This window comes from Saccoglossus kowalevskii, chromosome 3 (genome assembly GCF_978046115.1).
Source record: "Saccoglossus kowalevskii chromosome 3, keSacKowa6.1, whole genome shotgun sequence".
NCBI classification, from domain to species: Eukaryota; Metazoa; Hemichordata; class Enteropneusta; family Harrimaniidae; genus Saccoglossus; species Saccoglossus kowalevskii.
Window position 1 is genome coordinate 16,401,809 of NC_140643.1, and position 18,400 is coordinate 16,420,208.

The 18,400-nt window shown below is 35.7% G+C and overlaps 1 protein-coding gene across 5 annotated transcripts in view; it reads left to right on the forward strand.

Moving 5' to 3' along the window:
- The first annotated feature begins 1,211 nt into the window (after positions 1-1,211).
- Positions 1,212-18,400, forward strand: part of LOC100376236 (uncharacterized) — a 33,344-nt gene continuing 16,155 nt past the window's right edge. For 3 of the 5 annotated variants that reach the window (XM_085496819.1, XM_085496820.1, XM_085496823.1), the window contains exons 1-9: positions 1,212-1,509; positions 9,129-9,304; positions 10,669-10,813; positions 13,121-13,281; positions 14,493-14,686; positions 15,791-15,972; positions 16,095-16,186; positions 16,365-16,640; positions 17,511-17,628. In XM_085496819.1, coding sequence (XP_085352945.1) covers positions 9,237-9,304; positions 10,669-10,813; positions 13,121-13,281; positions 14,493-14,686; positions 15,791-15,972; positions 16,095-16,186; positions 16,365-16,640; positions 17,511-17,628 — 1,236 coding nt within the window. In that variant the 5' untranslated portion in view covers positions 1,212-1,509; positions 9,129-9,236. Of the gene's footprint in view, positions 1,510-9,128; positions 9,305-10,668; positions 10,814-13,120; positions 13,282-14,492; positions 14,687-15,790; positions 15,973-16,094; positions 16,187-16,364; positions 16,641-17,510; positions 17,629-18,400 lie in introns of those variants that run through there. The other 2 variants (XM_085496821.1, XM_085496822.1) reach the window with 2 other exon arrangements.

Genomic DNA, 18,400 nt, shown 5'->3' on the forward strand with positions numbered 1-18,400 from the left:
CCTGCTTTCTGAAATGTTTTAGCCACCAGCTCTACCACTGAACGGTCGTTGTTGTAAAATAAAACAAAGCATGGGGTTTTCCCTTTGTTCAGCACGTCATCACTGGGCGTGGCAAACTTTCTCGCAAAATGAAGTCTTGGACGTGTCTGTAATCACATTTTTGTACCGGAAATTTGACCTAAATAATGAAAACAGTTTCCTGTCACTTGTTTGTTTTCTGGGTTACAGCGTAAAATAAGGAAAAGTAAACAGTGAGACAAATGGACGCGACTTTACAAAAATAAACACTTCTGAATATTACAAAATTAATTGATAAAACGAACAAACTTGCTATTGGTCCATTAATTATGATCATGATAATTCAGATTTGGTTGAAAGTGTTTCCATATCTATTTCCTCAATTCTAGAAAAAAAAACGTGAAATCGTTGACAGAAAACGGACACGAGCAATTGCGCGGTTAAACAAAAGATACAAAATAAATCCACGCCGACTATTTTAATGAGAAAAAAATAACACACAAAATTTAAACTGAGTAAATATGAACGCCGATAGATCCGTGAAAATGAACCTATCAATGCGAAACTAGTTTACGTATGATAATGATGTGTCAAACGAGTCGTTCGAATAACAAATGGCGTCCTTACGACTCGTAATGGCGGACACTTCATGTCGTTGGTCGTTTCACTCGCCCGAACTAACATTTTCAAGCACCCATTTCTTAATTAATCGGCCATAATAACACAGTAAACACTAATAAAAATGCATTTTCGATACACAATAAAACAAATGTGAGAGTTACATTAACAGCACTGACGCTGACACAATCTACTTTAAAAATCAGCCAATTGTACAATTGCCCACATCACAGTGAACAAGAAGTCCATCTTGTTCACGAACGCAAAATCGACGCCATTTTGATCTTCAAAAAGATCGAAGTGGAGTTATCTAGAAAAAAACCCACAGCATAACATTCATCTAGCAAAATATACACATAGTGTGATGAAATAAGACACAGGAAATATTTTTCCACCAAGAAAGAGTAAGAAACGTAGATATTATCCGCGTTTTAAATCCAACATCAATTCACGTTTTCCACAACCTTCCGCTAGCCACAGCCCTCAAACAAATTACGTCATCAAAGTGCGCATGCCCATTGAGTTCAGAGCCCATCAAAAATAGCCTTTGGAACCCCGTGTGTTTCAAATTCTATGGCCGCCATTACTGAAAACAGCAGTGTAAAGTTGAACCACGCGAAGCTATGGCTTTCCTGGTCATCCGAATGTAGGGAGATAAATACCTCGTATCGTCACTGTACCGCCACAATTTTAGTGGGATTTGATACTCCAAGAACCACCCATCGCACGGATTATTGAATTGTATTCGTATCGTTGAGTTCCCACAGAAACTAAGAAGTTTATCTCTGTTGTTATTGCACCGACTTGGCGATCGGTCGGTCGATCGTTTACTTTTTCGTGCTCGTGGATAGCTTAGGGAATATTTTTGGGCAGGTAAGGTTTCATCTCGGCACGGTCATGCAGTTTATTCACTGGACCATCTTAGGGTGATGTTCACTAGTGAAAGTGTAATTTTTTATAACAGTTTGCATTTATTTTCTGTCCACTTTACTGTCACAAATCGTTCGCATCGTCGTTGAAACATTGGGTGTGATGATTGTACACCACAGACGGGTAATAGGTCCGTGCACGAGCTTTCTCAAGTTTAGGTGATACGTTGACATTTCGTGTTACTTCTACTGCACTCGGCCTACATGTAGAATATGCACAAATATAACGTGTCACCATAATTTGAGTGCTCCTGATTACTATAGCTTTTCCGGTTTTACAGGCGAGTTTAGTCATGATGACACTCCCTGTAGAACGTTCCCGTTACGTTATTTTGCATCTTCCTTGCGTACATCTGCGTGTACGTACTGCTTTGTTATGTTTCACCATTACAGAAACCCTCCGTCTATATTACGAATATTCACTCATATTCGCTACCTCTGTCGTCGATGGTCGGTTGACCGGCGTGAGAATGGTCCGGTAGCTCTGGACTGACAGCATGTGAACGCCAAAACACTGTTTTGGAGCCCTGCCCACTGATAATTTACCATGCTATATACAATGGAATAGCAAGTCGTTTGTGTGACATGGCTCTCGACAACCATAACGTTCAACTTTAATGCTTATTTTTCTGCATTGAAGTACTCAGCAATGCTTATTAATGTTGAAAGTTTTCTTGAATCTTCACCGTCTCGTTACCCACCATATCCCCGCTATAGTTGCATATCAACATCCCGACCATTATGACCGAGTTAAATTTTGACAATCTTGTATTTTCCCCTTCTAAAATAAGCCTCATTCATTTCTATCTTGATCTTTGTGTTAGTGTCCAAAGTGCAAACGTCTTTTTCAACACACATGGTCTGACTTAAACAGTCATAATCAAGCAAGTCTAGTGGTGTTTTCTGTGACAGATGTGAATTATAGCATTTGTAGCATAAGTATTAGCATTATTGAGTTGAGTCAATGACCAATACATTTATTTATTCAGTTTATATTACAAATCCAAAAACCAATCTGTTAAAATTGAATTCTTTTGATTAATAACAAAACTGCCTGTGCTTTCTATAGCTGTCTAATCTTACATTTCAACATGTTCGTTTTGCCATATCAGACTATAAATAATGGAGCACAACATGTGGCTGGTATTTTAGTAATAGTAGTAAATGTAATCAGAATGTGTAATGAATGACTTGGTCATGATCATTTCCATGGTTTAATGTGTGTTGTTCAGGGTCATTCACACCCCACCCCACTCCCTTTCCAAGTAAAATACTAATTCTAGAATTCTAGCCCATCTTTGTTACTTATGTATGATGCATTATGCTTGCGTGAAAAATAGAGGTTGTAGTTGTGGTTTATATTAGTGATTTATTTTAGTACATTATAGAGTTCATGTCCAATTTTCCTTCACTTGGTCCTGAAACATAATAATATAAACAAGATGACAGTTCTCAAAACATTACACATCCCAGTATATTACGGCATGTGGTCTTGAGTTGTTGTTGATGTTGAGACCAGTATTTGTGGCAGCCTGACTCTCCTAGTAACGTTGTAGTGTGAAAATGGGCAGTATATTCTGATGAAATATATATTGTTGCCATGCCATTTCATAAGAACATAATGATCAATTAGCCTGTGCTTTGTTCTATGCAGAACAGTACCAATTGTTAAAAAGTATCAAGCCCTAGAGAACACAAACCCCTAGAATGGTATATTCTAAACATTTAAATAATGAAAGATGTTCTGAAAGACTGGTGGCCATAAAACCATTTCAAATCGGTCTGTTTGGATCATGTTGATATATATTTGTCTTAGAATAATAATGGCAGGTATAAGTTCCAATTTTCCCAAGTGGATGTTCCTGTAGGTTGGACTACTTTTCGGACATGTTCGTTTTTTTTTTTGTGTCGTGGAACTAGCTCCTTGCTAGGACATAGTAGTAAAATTGAACGCAAGGTGCATTTATAATGAGGCGGGTCGTTCTATGTTTATTGGGCTATATACTCGTTTTACTGGCCAGTGTTTCTGAATGGGGAGGGGGGGAGTCTTTGTATTTGTGTGGGAGTAATAAATTAGCATATGAAAGCAGATTGCTGATGAAATAAGCTGCATGCCTTTCAGTTGGTTGCCACTGCTCGGTCAATAGTTGATAAGAACCTAAAAGAATGGAAAGCGTTGCAGATAGAATTTCATCTTTCTTTTAGTTTATGAATGAGCGTTACCATGACTCGCATAAGTAGTGTTTTTTTTATTTGTTCATGTGACAACATTAGTCACTTTCCACAAAGCTGTGATCAATATGCCAAACAACAATGCCTGTGTTTTGAAGGAAAAGAACATTTTCCTCTTTAATTTTCTTTCACCATGTGATTTCTAATATTCATGAATTATATGCCTAGTCTGGTATTGTCGGCTAAAAATAGCTTTGGCCCAACATTTTTGGATTTATTAGTCATATAGATCTATTCTACTTAAAATACTGAAGTAGTACCATAACATATTTTTAGCCAAAGTAGTTTTTATTTTGGCCAACCGTATTCAAAATGGTCAATTTGCCAGTAGTTTGGGGAAGACTCTGCCTGGTAAGCAATGTTGTTGAAATTGTATTCAATTCGTCAATACTTATCTTAATTTATTCAGTTTGTAAATCCAACTTTGCCCATATTGAGTTTTGCTTTAAGGGTAGGATCTAAATTTTGGGGTGTTTTTTATTCCTCTGTGCCATTTGGATCAGATAGGGATCACCGTTTTTAGAATACTTTAGTGTATTGTTACACTGGATTCACAATTTGCATATGTATATTGCATATCTATTATTGCTGTGAACTTGTAGTAAGCTGGTTAGTAGAAATACATACGGCTTCATATTGTGTTCCTCAGCTGCTGAGTTTCTTCATAATAAAAAAATGGTTGATGAGTTGTTGATATTCCCTTCCAGTTTGTAGTTTCCCTGCTGTTGATCGTTTTAATGACTATGCCAGTGTGTCTTTCTATTTAGTCTGTGTGTTTGTATACGTGTCTGATTTAGGTTACAAATGGCGGCTGAGTGTTTATACATTGTTGTGCTAGTCACGTGATTGAGATCTATAGAGTTCACAGAATGTTCCCTTTTGAGGCCCACATAATGGTGATGTTGGGTCATGTGATCAGCCTCTATGTAAAGCGTTTTGTTTGACTATATAGATTAAAATGCTAGCTCCATTGTGCATAGCTAGCGTTTGTTATTCAATGCACAGAATAATGGCAGCCCATGGTGCTGTCTCTGAGTGGGAATTCACTATTGATTAATTTTATGTGTAGCTGGTCAATTAATATCATTTGCATATTAATGCAAGTGTTAATTGCATGTTTCTCAATGTCTGGAAATTTCTGCCTTAGTGATGGTGAAGTTTGTATGTGTGCAGATAGTACATTAGCAGCCCTTTGCAGATGGAAGTGACACTGTACTGTCCTCATGGGAAACACTATCTTGTAGTATCAGTAACACTGTGAACCATGACCTCTCCCCCCTTTCTAATCTATGTCCATTTTGTGTTTGTACCTGGGGCTTTATATTATTATTAGGTACACATGTGCATTTTGATGGGTCATTGCAAATATTACATTCACAAACATTAAAATTAGTTTATTGTACATGGAAAACTAGTGGCTGTTACCAAGCTTGTCCTAAAAAAGAGGACATCTTACTATAAGCCTAATCTTTTAACAAATTTAGTGAACTAATATTACAATGAGTAATTAATTGATTGTGATACTAGTGTAAACATTGTTGACAATTGCCTGTTCCATGTTAATTATGTGGTCAAATGCCAAACTTAGGAGTATAGTAATTCTCTTATGGTATGTGTGGAGTTAACAGGACAACTGTAGTTGGTGCTATAATGTATGTGGTGTGAACTATTTTTTCTTACATAAGCTCACATAGCTTTGGCTTGTTTGGTATCAACTTGAAAAGTATGTTTATATAAAGTTCAAAATGATTACATGCATAGCAACAGTAAAAACCTTTTAGAAAGACGACTGATTGTGAACTATACATGTATATACCTTTTATTTGGCCTCAATGGTGTAAATAGAATCACTCCAAGGTTACTTTGCCATATACATTTGGTACATTTGTGATTATCAATACAATTCAATTGTTTTGCCAGTCTTTCTGTACAAATAACAATTTGCCAATGGCCACAACTCGTCCAAATTATATGTATTGTCTCACTTCTCACATGCAGCTCTTTTGTATCATAGTCATCAGTATTGCGACACAGGGGTGAAAGGGTTTATTATGGGTTGTCCTCTACAGACAAAAAGAGTGTCCATGTGTGTGTGTGTAAATTTGTTTGTGATTTACACACTTTGTGCTGCTGTTGAACAAAATGAGTGGATTATTAGCATAAATGTGTGCTTTCAAGTAAGGTCATAAATATTAATAATTTGTGATTTTGACAAGAGAAAACAGCCACTCCAACATGGGTACCCATTGCAAAAACAGTACCATCTCTCTCTGTCTCGTCACTAGTAGTAAACTGCACGATTCTCTTCATTAATACTTCAGAATACAAACAAACTCAAAGTCAATAACTGCAGATTTTATCCACACACACACACACACACACACACGCTGCTGAGCTGACCTGGACCCCCATCACAGAATAATAATACGTTGATTTGCGGCTGCCAGATATATTTCAAGTTGGAAAACTGCCAGATAATTTCTGTTTCCCTGGGAATGCTTTTGCCTATATGTTGTGAAATTAGGTTCAAATATGATGCTGCAAACATCTGAAATAGAATATTGTTGTCTTGTTATGTTTACTCTGCTGATAGATTTAGTAGACAGTGAATGCAGTCTGTTTTTTTTTGAAGTATGCTATCATATATGATTGCTCTCTTTGTCTTTATTTTCATACTTTTTATTCCAGGCTGTCTTTGTTTATTATGAGGGGTTTTGTTGTTGAGGCATAACTCCATTATTGTAAAAGAAGAGAATAGAGTTATAGCGACAGCTGCGTCGATGCATAATTAGATTTTTTTTCTTGAATACATTTACTTCTATTAGCCCTACTATTAATGGAGCTGCCATGTTTAAAAAAAAAATATAGTATGTAATTTGTGCTCTCGCTTCATGTTGCACATGTTGGAATAATAGCTCATTTTGGTAATTTAATCCCACAGACTGATTAAATAAATTATTGGATCTCGGGGGAAAAAAGTCCTTTCCTTGTGTGACATGTTTATGACATGTCGATAACTGTTAGCTGGACTACTTCATGGTAGTATGCATATTCCGTATCTGAATTATTTAGCGCTTTCACCCTGCATGATGCTGAATTGTAATCACTTGTGGGCTATCCAGCTTGTATGCTGCGGTCTGGGATAGATTTACTAGATATTTACATTGCAAGGATGAACATGATCTAATTATGTGTGAGAATTTAAACATATTTAGTGGAGAATAATGTAAAATGTATATAAACATTCCTTTTGCCCAGCCCAAGTGGCAGTTGTTATTGTTGGAAATGTATTGAATTTGCTGGCAGAGTGACGTCATCTTTTGTTGCACTTCCCCCTTTAGTGCACTCACAATAAGACTTGAAATAAAACGGCTTTAATGTAATTTAGTGTATGCATTGAGTATGGACAAATAGAAGTTTGTTCTTTTATATAGGCTCATTAGCATATCAGTATGTCGATTGCAGAGTATTCTGGGTAGTTTTTCTCTTCTTCCACCTATAGAATAGATACAGATTCTAGTTTTTGCCGAGAACCAAGCAATAGGGCAGGCAACAGCTGCACTGAGCATTAAAGTTTCATTCAGATTTTATTTTTCATGTTGTGTGTAATGTCACTTGCACTACTTTTCCTCCTGAATGTGTATGATTGTTATGTTTGGTTTTTTTTGCTGTTCTGTTCAATCTAAGACAACACAGTAGGGAACACTTGATTATTTTAGTATTCCTACGAAGATATTACACAAATATGTGTAGTACTACACAAAAGTGAACGTATTGCCATATTTGATGTATCATTGGAAAAATGAAATAAAAATATGTGGTATCCGTATTCAGTTCAAAGAAAATTGATAAATTTCAGTGAAAATAACATGTGGGCATTTTACCATTGTTTCCTATGGCAAGGATATACGTCAATATCTGAAAAAAATTTACTCATATGGAGAAAAATGTGCATATATAATATTAATAAATATATATACGTGTCTTACAATTTACTTTTTGACGTCTCAAAGTATTGACAAATTTACAACATTATTGTAAAAGAGAATATTATTATAGAAACAACTTATAAAATAGCGTTTTATGCATATTCTATTTTACCGTTTTTAGTTCCGCTGTCGACTTTGTCGAACGGAGCTTATCATATGAGTGATTGTCCGTCGTCATCCATGTCAATGTTTTACTTTTTCAACTTCTTGAAAACTACAAGCCTGAATGCTTTGATACTTCGTGTATATGTACCTTGGGTAGACCTCTCTCAGATTTGTTCATTTCATGTTGATATCTTCAATTCTCTAATTTTGGTGAATATTTTTGTCATTTTTGGTAAAAAGTGATATTTTCGACTTCTTGTTAAAAACTAAGTCCGATTGCTTTGATACTATACATATTGTTCATTTTCTAATGATGTCTTCAGTTCTTTAATTGAAATGTGCATTGCTAACAGCGGAGCTATCTCAGTCGACAGGCTGCTTGTTTAAAAAAAAATCACATACTAGAATGAATAAGTGTAGACAGATTTTGACACAAAATATTGTTAATACTTTATGTGCTCATGTAAAAAACTTGCGAGTAGCATTTTCTACCAGTGTGTGGTATATTTTAAGTTTCTTTTGTGGGATTGCGTGCTTCCAGCTAATCATTCTATGTTTTTCAATTTCCTAATATCACTTCACTAAAATAGAATTGAAACTGATTTTTGGAATTAGTATGTGCCATCTAGTTCTGGAGATATATTTAATTCAACTTTTCGGTTTAAATTCATTTTTTTATCGTATTTCGAGGTGATGTACCATAATTTGTGCATTGTTAGTGTTACAAAATGTGTTCAACAAATACATTTTCAGTCATTTTCAGTTTTTGGGGTATTTTTTCTTGGGATTTATGAATACAATGTATATATATGGTGGTATACTGTCTCCCAGAAACTGATAAAACAATTTCTTCTTTATAGTGCGATATTATGATTACTTTTATGGTTGAGTACTGAAATTTGTAATACCTTTATCATTCCCTCTATGTCTTATTGTCCAATATGAATGAATTTTCTCAATGAGGTGCCCAAGTGTTTAAATTAGGTGCTCACTGTAAGAAAAAGTTTCTTTCATTTTCATGTATTCAAAAGTTTGAGATGAAATTCCAGCATTTGTCTAAGGAGGGAACACTGACCAACATCTCAGTCATTTACTGTGCAATATTTTTTTCCTATCATTCAGAACCTGTGCCTAATATCTTTGCAAACCTCTAAGTTGGTGAACATGCATCAGGTAATGAAACCGATTTGTTTTGTTTTTTTTCCCTTATGTGTTTTTTTCCTCATTACTGTTGCAGTGCTAACAGAGTTGTTGCAATGTGTGTCCGCCCTGGGGCCTGGCGGTTACCCTGCGGCCCACATGCATCACCTCCGTCGATGTGGATCTGGCTACCAATGCAAGCGAGATGAGTATCATATTCAATGTTGCAGCCAGAAAAGAAGAATCACTTATTGTCATGGCTGCTGGGTCTGAGTAAGTACAGGGCTTGAATATTACAAGGCCAAACTTAAAAATTGTCTTGGGGTAACACATCACGTGCTGAAAGCGTCTACGGATAGCTGGTATGTTGGAATATAATTGTGTCAGCAGGTATTGTATTAAAGTTGTTGGCAAAATTTAGTTGGAAGCCTTTGACATGTCAAGTAATCTGTATACTATAATAAATGTAGCATCTATGATATTCACAAGATATCTACATCAGAAGTTTCATCAAACAATTCTGTGGATTTGATTGTCATTGAGTATGTCATCGGAGTCAGCAAATTGCACACAAATTTCTTCGTTCGATGATAGATAGTGACTATATTACAAAATCAATATTCAATGTGAAACGTTTTCCATTAAGATAAGTCTGAGATGCACGCCAGACTTTAATTTATAGGAAGCTTATTTTACCACTTTGTCTGAGTAAACATCAGACATTGCATACTTTCTAGTTCAGTTGTGCATAACAGCGATGTATTGCAATGAAAACAAAATTGGCAAAGTTACTGAAAATGGAAAGAGCTTTCAACTCAATTTTTGCCAACAGTACGACTTTACAACAAGATCCGCATTGCAGCCAAGACAGTTCACACTTTTATGTTGACACTATATATCTAACCATGTAGATTGCATCTGCAACAATTGAACTCGGCTCTCGTTCTACCCCGACTGTGTAAACGCATTGGAGATAATCTCCTGTTAATAGGCGGGAGGAGCAGTAGTTCGGCTCCGATAGAAAGCTGCCATGTGAATGTAGCAAGAGTGTCAGTGCTTGATGATCAGGTGCGAGTTTATGTTGTATGTAGTCCCTTCTCATCCAAGTCACTTTTGAGTACACATTGGTAGCAACTCTTATTAGACTTTATCTCAATCAAGGCTGCAATGCAGGTGCTGATGTTGAAAGAGCTGTTAAGATATGACAGTTTTGAAAAAGGGCACCAATGCTGGTACCTTGTACCAAATCAGGGCTTAAACCTCACAGAGGCATCAAAGGCAGTTGCCTTGATGCCCATCTACTTTGCCTTGGTGTCCTTTGATATTCTATTTCTATGATGCCAAGGCAATTTTATCGTTTTTGGCCTTCAAAATGGGTGCTCTCTCAACTGCGAAGTTGAAGCCCTGCCAAATCATACCCAATATCTAATTATATGTAAAATACAGCTGTAAATTCTGTCATGTTGAAAATTGACTGGTAAGAATATTGTGTTCTGATGTATACAAATGTAGTACTTGGGGTATGTTTGTCAGACGAACAACGGACATACATGTAGCTGTAGGATGTGATAGTTTGATTTGTCACTGACAGTGACAGTTTGTTTGTTGTTTACTGTATATATTTTGATGTTCTCTAGCCCAGAATCCAACGAAGAACCAGTTGCCACAGGAGATGCCAATAGTTGCCATCAGATAGCTACAACAGCTACAACCACAGCTCATCATAATAACCACCACCACCATCATCATCATCACAGCCATTATCTTGGACTACCTTATCAGGTATAAATTTGCCTCATTGCTGTAGTTAATGTTTGCCACGGGTGCGAGAGTGGAGATGAAAGTTGTTATTATTACTAAATCTACTCCTAATTTCTGATACCTAATTAATATTTTGTTTCAGTTGTGATGCAGTCGCTTGTTTCATCTTCCTGCTGACCTGTAGCGTAGATTGCTTATTTATGTCAAAATTTGTAGCCACTGTCAGTTGTTATTATTTTGATATTACTTGAGTCCTGCATGTTTGATTATTTACTGTTTGCTAACAAAGGTACCTCGACTTGCATGGTTAACGGACAAAGCAGCATTTGTAATATGTACCATATGTAGGGTGCTCACCTCAAATGGACTCTCAAGCACATGTCAAAGGGTGGTTAGGAAACATCTGCTATAACCATATGGTGAATTTATTTGACAACTCAGCAGGATTTTCCGATATTGTTTTTTTGATGGTTGATAATTGTGGGCATGTTGGTACTAATTACTTTTATTGCAAAGCCAGTTAAAAACTCAAGCCTTGCTTTTTGACAATTATGTGATGCCAAGGGTCAAAATTAAACTACACTTTGGCTTTGTGTCAGTGTGCTCCCATGTATGAATTACACATGGATATTATTTTAACTAAACATGAGTGAAAACTATCTTGGTTTGCATGTAACCAGGTGTTTTCTTCAAGGTATCACAAATCTCAACACTTAAATATTTAAAGAAGCTGTTTCCCAAAGGGTCTGCTTAAACAGAATTCTGACGTGTAAAAGCAGCATTAAACAAGTCAGATCGGAAAACTTAATTTCTTATTCATTTGACTGTCTTTCTCAAGTTCCATCACTTCTGACAAGTAATAAACAATGTGCCTGTTTCGTTTTTCAATATTTTATGAAATATATTGAATTTTACGGATTTGATTGAATCAAAGTTGAACTCTGCAAAGCTCCTGTGTAAATACAAAATGTGCAATCATTGTTGTTTTCTAAAAACATCTTGGAAATGAAAATGAAAACAGTCAGTGAAAAAGCAATCGCATTAGACGTTAATATCATCTGCCAGCAGATGTTCAGCACCAATATATAGCAAATTCGATCAAAATCCGTTCGGGAGCTTTTGAGATTTTGCTAACATAGGCTGAAATTAGATGATTACTGTGCAAATTAGCTACTTAATATGCATGGACATGGCCCCATAACTAATCATGCTTTGCACACACGGGAACTAAAACTATAACAAAAAGAATATTGGGTGAAAATTAAAACAAATTGTAAAAATGCATGTTTACAAAATTGAGGTATGAAAAGAAAATTATATTTTGTTCATAATTTGTTTATTATTGTTCTGGACTGGCTTAGCCCCCCAAAATCATGTGTTTTAGGGGCGCTTACCGGAGCACCTCCCTCGAAAAAGTGTGCAAATGACAATTTTAGTTCACCATGTGACAGATTGAGGCAAATATTACGTCTGGGGGGGGGGGAGGGTAAAACCGTGAAATTAGTTGCGGTGTCATAATTTCAACAGCACTTTTACAATAGAGAAACAGAAACGAGCTTTAAAATATTAGAGCCTGATGGAACACAGTCAAAGTCAAAATCATTATCTCCATTGACGAATGTACTAGTATTCGATTGTATGCAAACTCTTGATGAAAAGTATTTTCCGCCACGTTTTCTTGCACGACTTACAAAAATGTCCTTTGACCTGAGAGGTCAAGTCTTTTATAAACCAATCAGGTGCTGTATTGTACTGATGTTTTTCTCAGAGAATTTCCAAAGGCATTCTTGGTAACTCAATGCGAAAGTGAATTACCGATGCCATACAGTCTTTTGGAACTGATTTAGGTGAAAAAATGCCATAAATTTTTTTAAAAACTGGTAATTTTTGATAGGTAAATTAAATATGAAACAAAGTATTTACCGTTTTTCACATTTGTTAACTGGTCAATGTTGAGGCGTAGTTTACACACTGTAATGCAATTACAACATGTTCACAGCAGTCGATATCCTCGCTGTATTATATAATAATACTAAGCCGTTCGAGTTCCATACATGAATATTGTCTTCACATTGTCTTTTGTCAATACAACATGCATTTTTTTTCTGCATTAGCATGTTTCGAACAATTACCTATGTAGACAGCTTACTGTATGTAATCTTAGGCGAGAGTGAAAGGCAGTCATTTGTTTCTGAAAAAGGCGTCTCAAACAGTTGACATTGTAAAAACATGTTGGTGTTTCAACAGGGTAACAAACAAAGATTGAAATGTTCCAAAAATGAATAAGAACACAAATGGTTTCTAAGTCTCATGTTATCACTCTTCCAGGACCATAACTACGGTGCACCACCGCCACCCACTCCTCCTCAGTCACCACCACACCCCAAAGTAAATGGTTTCTTCGATGAACTATCAAACCATAGCAATCAAAGCAATAACACTGAAACAGCTGATGAAAACGAAGACACTAGCATAACCCGATGTATTTGGTAAGTCGTCTTTAGCTTGGTATTTACTTGAATACTCTATTATTTTCTTAAACGACATATGATTGTTAGTGAATCTGGCAATATCATAATGCGAGCTTTACGTAATGTTGCCATTCCAGACATGTGAAGCGACATGCTTGATTTGTCTTTTGAAATCATATACGTATTTTGGGAATTATGCTTGTAAATCGGTGGCACCCAATTGTGCACCATTCCCAAAATGCTTTTCGATGAATTTTCAAAAAAATCGTCTATCCTTTCAATAAGAAAAGAATGAGCTTATTTAGTTTCTAATTGCATTGCATTTTGCATAGCCATTGCATCTAGGTAGCAGCAAATCTATTATCTGGCCTGATAAATTATAGAGAAATTTCAAAGGTTGTCGTAATCCTGAAAACCTCTAATATTTTCCCTGTGTCAATTAGATGTATGAATGAAATTACTCCAAATTAGATGGTTTTTATTTCTGTGAGACTGTGTATTTGATCCTTTACTGTATGGCATTTGTGTTATTGTGATCGTGAATAAAAATACTACCCAAGGCTGTTTAAAAAATAATTTAATGACATCCTTTCAAAGATTTTAAGCTGTACTGTCTCAGAAATCCTATGATTGCCATTCATGAATCTTGGTGATGTACCTTCTGATTTCAAGGCAGTCCTTCAGTTATTCCTTGCTGTTTATTTCAACCCACCTGTCAGCAGCAAGCTTATAATGAGGCAGCATGGAATTATTGCCGGGGGATCTAAACAAAAAATAGATAGCTTTAGTGGCATTAAATATTCATAATCAGCTGTGCATATTGAGGAAAGAATAAGATAAGGCTCATGTGACTATGAGTCATGCTGCTTGTGATAGCTTGTCAGACTCAATGCGCCTGCATTTATAATGCATGCAAAAGCGTATCTGGGGTTTGGCGGAGTGTGCAAAATACTACAGTTTAGAGAAATGCATCTTGTTTTGTTGTCAGCCAGTTGAGCACCATGATTTTGCTTCTCTTGTCAATGTTAATTCTGGGTTGAATTATTCAGAACGTAATGGAGACGATGCGAATTTTTGCCCATTTGCAATGTTGAAAACGTCTCATTTTCGTGAATTCCTTGAAGAAGCGTGATGGATGTTGAATTTTCAGTTTCCACTTTTGTCAACAGCAACAATTTATCACGCCAATTAATATTCATTTTGTTTTATGCTCTGTTTGATTGGTGCAGTGATTTTGATCACGACGATGGCTATATGATTTGTTGTGATCAGTGTGGCGTATGGCAACACGTGGAGTGTATGGGTCTAGATCGAAACCACATCCCAGACAGTTATTTCTGTGAAAAGTGTGAACCCAGGAACATTGATAAACTAACAGCAGTAGCCTTGCAGTCAAAGAAGAAAGAAGAAATGATAGGTATAGGTAATGTTTGCTTTATTTTTATTTATCTTCTATTTCTATCTCTATCAGAACTTTTTCTTCTTCTGGTTCATTCCTGTTCAGTTTTTGCTAGTACTGTAGTGATGAAATAATCTCAATATACCTAATGACATACTAGTGTTTTAGTTGATCACCAATATTACCTTGGGTAGGTTTACCCCTATAGTGCTATATACAGTACCTGCTTGATGTACTGTGTTTATGAGATATTTGCCAATATTGGGTTATTTTTTCGCCTATGTCTGGCTTTTCCATACATGGAAGTACAATGACCCAGCGGAGCTGTTGGTATGGGGGTCTTTCCAGTGTCGTCCCAAACTGTAAGTGCAGTTGCTGTCATATTTGCAGTAAGGATACGTGTCCTCTGTCAGATTTGTTAAATTTGTGTGAAAATATGCAAATTTTTATTTTTAGCGTATATTTTTGTCATTTTTGGTTAAAAAAAATGTTATTTTCGACAACTAGTCCGAAACCATAAGTCCAAATGCTTTCATTTTTGCAGCAATGATACGTGGAGTGGTCCTCTGTCAGATTTGTTGAACTTGTGTCAAAAAATGCAAATTGGAATTTAGTGAAAATTTTTGTCATTTTTGGTAAAAAATTTTATTTTCGATAACTAGTCCGAAACAGTCAACCACAATGCCACTTTACTGAATCTTGTTTCATGATAATGAAGACAGCGGAGCTATTTCGATAATGATTTTAGCCAATCTGACACCCTAAGATAGTTAAATAACTCCTGGCAATATATGTGAAAACTATCTAGGTAAATGTACGTTTTCGTAACAAGTTTCTATTTAACTAGTGAGCAGTATGTAACACTGCAATACCTTTAACTGATTTGTATAAACATGTATGGTACTTGCAACTAGGTTGGTCAGTATTGACTGTGTTGCTAATTCATATTTGAATATCACTATTAAGTTATTAATTACTATTAATTTATTTAAATTGTTGTCAAAGTAAAGATTAAATGAATTGAACTCATGATTGTAGGAAGTGAATCTCATTATAGAAACATGTTTCTGTTCCTCATTTCTTTATGAAGACATGTGTCATTTTTCTGTTGTTTGTTTTTAAAACCAGACACCAGTGCAACAGATAGTGGGGACGAGGTCACAACAACACGATATACTGCAGTGTCAAACTCTCCAACAAGTTTGACGTTGACAACGCTCAAAAGTAAAAAGGTTAAGAGAAAGAAGAAGAGGCGGGAGAAGGAGGATGATGAAGATAAGCAGAACAAAGATATGACAAAGAAATTGAAGGTATTGAATAGTTAATGTTACCTGATGACCAGTCATGATTGTAGCAACATAATTTTTTCATTACATCAGCTTGTGGAGATTCTAATAACTGAACGTGACTTGATTTCCCCCCCGTTTTACAGGTAAAACGTGATGGTAGTCGAAAGCTCAGAACCGAATTTGTCCCATTGAGTGAGGAAACAATGGACTCATGGGATATGGAAGCTGTTATGTGGTAGGTGTTTGTTTTTAGTTTACTGTCATCACAGATCATATTACTGGTTGTCTGTCATCATTCTGCCCTTTGTCCATCGTCATTGTCCATTAGTCTAATTGAATTTGTAAAGATGATAGCTATCACCTATATAAACTTGTTCGAAATAACCCCTTTACGGTATTCTTAATTTTGTCAGTGGTGATTTTATGAAAAATGGGGATGAAACCATGGTGAACCAGTACTGTGCAGACATCCAGCACATCTTAGCCTCTCACAAACACAAATCTGATGATGCTGCAGTCATACCAAACAAGCAGTTGCCTGTTAGGACAAGCATCTTTAATCAGATCAACAAAAGCAGGACAGGTCTTCAAGCCACTGAGGACATCAAAACAGACCAACCACTCATGGAATATATAAGCAAAGTTATGTTAAAAGAACAGTTTGATGCTCAGAATACATTTTTTAAAAGGTAAGTCAACTAGTGATATTTATTTCATATTTGACATAAGTTTCATTCGCGTATGTTTCAGCTGGTTTGAAAGTCCTGTTTCGGTCATCTTTAGCTCCGCTGTTGACTTTGTCGAGCGGAGCTTGTCATATGAGTGATTGGCCGTCGTCGTCCATCCGGTGTCCGTCGTCCGTGTCAATGTTTTACTTTTTCGACTTCTTCTTGAAAACTACAAGCCTGAATGCTTTGATACTTGGTGTATATGTACCTTGGGTAGACCTCTCTCAGATTTGTTCATTTCATGTTGATATCTTCAATTCTATAATTTTGGTGAATATTTTTGTCATTTTTGGTAAAAAGTGATATTTTCGACTTCTTGTTAAAAACCGCAAGTCCAATTGCTTTGATACTACATATATAGGTACTACATGTGTATCTCTCTCAGATTTGTTCATTTTGTAATATCTTCAATTCTCTAACTTTGGTGAATATTTTTGTCATTTTTGGTAAAAAGTGATATTTTCGACTTCTTGTTAAAAACCGCAAGTCCAATTGCTTTGATATTACATATATAGATACTACATATGGACCAATCTCAAATTTCTTCATTTCATGATGATATCTTCAATTCTCTAATTTTGATGAATATTTTTGTCATTTTTGGTAAAAAGTGATATTTTCTTGTTAAAAACCACAATCATTTATGGTTAAAAATTATATTTTTGAATTCTTGTTGAAAACAGCAAGTCCCATTGTGCCAAGTTCAAATCTTGTCCTGGTATCTTAAGAACCATTAGGTGCCTCTAGCTTTTACATCATTTATGTCACATTTCCTATAATTTGTAATGTCATGCATGGTTAATTCCGAATAATAATTTGCTTCATTTTCAGGCCATACCCATTTGTCTTGTTTTACAATAAGTTTGACAATGTTGAAATGTGTCTGGATGCTAGATCATATGGCAATGATGCAAAATATGTTAGCAGATCCTGTTGTCCCAATGCAGAGGTGAGAAAACCAGACATCTTGCTATTAGTTTGTTTCTTCCATTCATGCACTGTATTTGGATTTATTTTATTAATTGATATATTTGCTGATTCTGGTGATAGAGGGCGCTTCACACAATTGTATTATTTTCACTGTACTTTAAAGTTTCATATTATAAACACTCTATTTGCTTTACTTTTATTATTTTCATAAATTTGTTGCCACTGGTAGTTTCAAATGAAAATAAGGGGAATTCTAGCCACATAAAAAATGATTGCAGCCAAAGATTACACTTGCTATTCTGGAATCATCTTTGTTCAAAAATAAACTTGTTTTAAAAGAAACAAATTTTTGCTTCCTAAAGATAAATTTCTGTACCTTGAGACAGAGCAATATGAAACGTATGTGTGTTCACATCTTTTCCACGAGACGAAAATACCTTAGAGTAATTAGTTTTACGAGAATGCCAGAAAGTATGCTCGAAGGCAGTATAGTGATCCAACCCACCAACGCATAGATTGCATACCTTGCAGTATTGTCTTGATAACCTTCCTGATTGCAAGTCATAATTTATGCGGCTGTAACACTTTTGGTTTATGGATGCATGAATTCTTTTGTTTTCTCAGCCAGATAAATAATAACATTAGTTAGATCTCAGAGATACTAGTAAATATTTATCAAGGATAATAAAATAGTTTGTATCAAATGATTACTGAAATTCTTTGAGTAATTGACAGATATCTATTCTATATACAGTACATTCAGCTTTGTTGTTGATGGTAATACGTGTCGC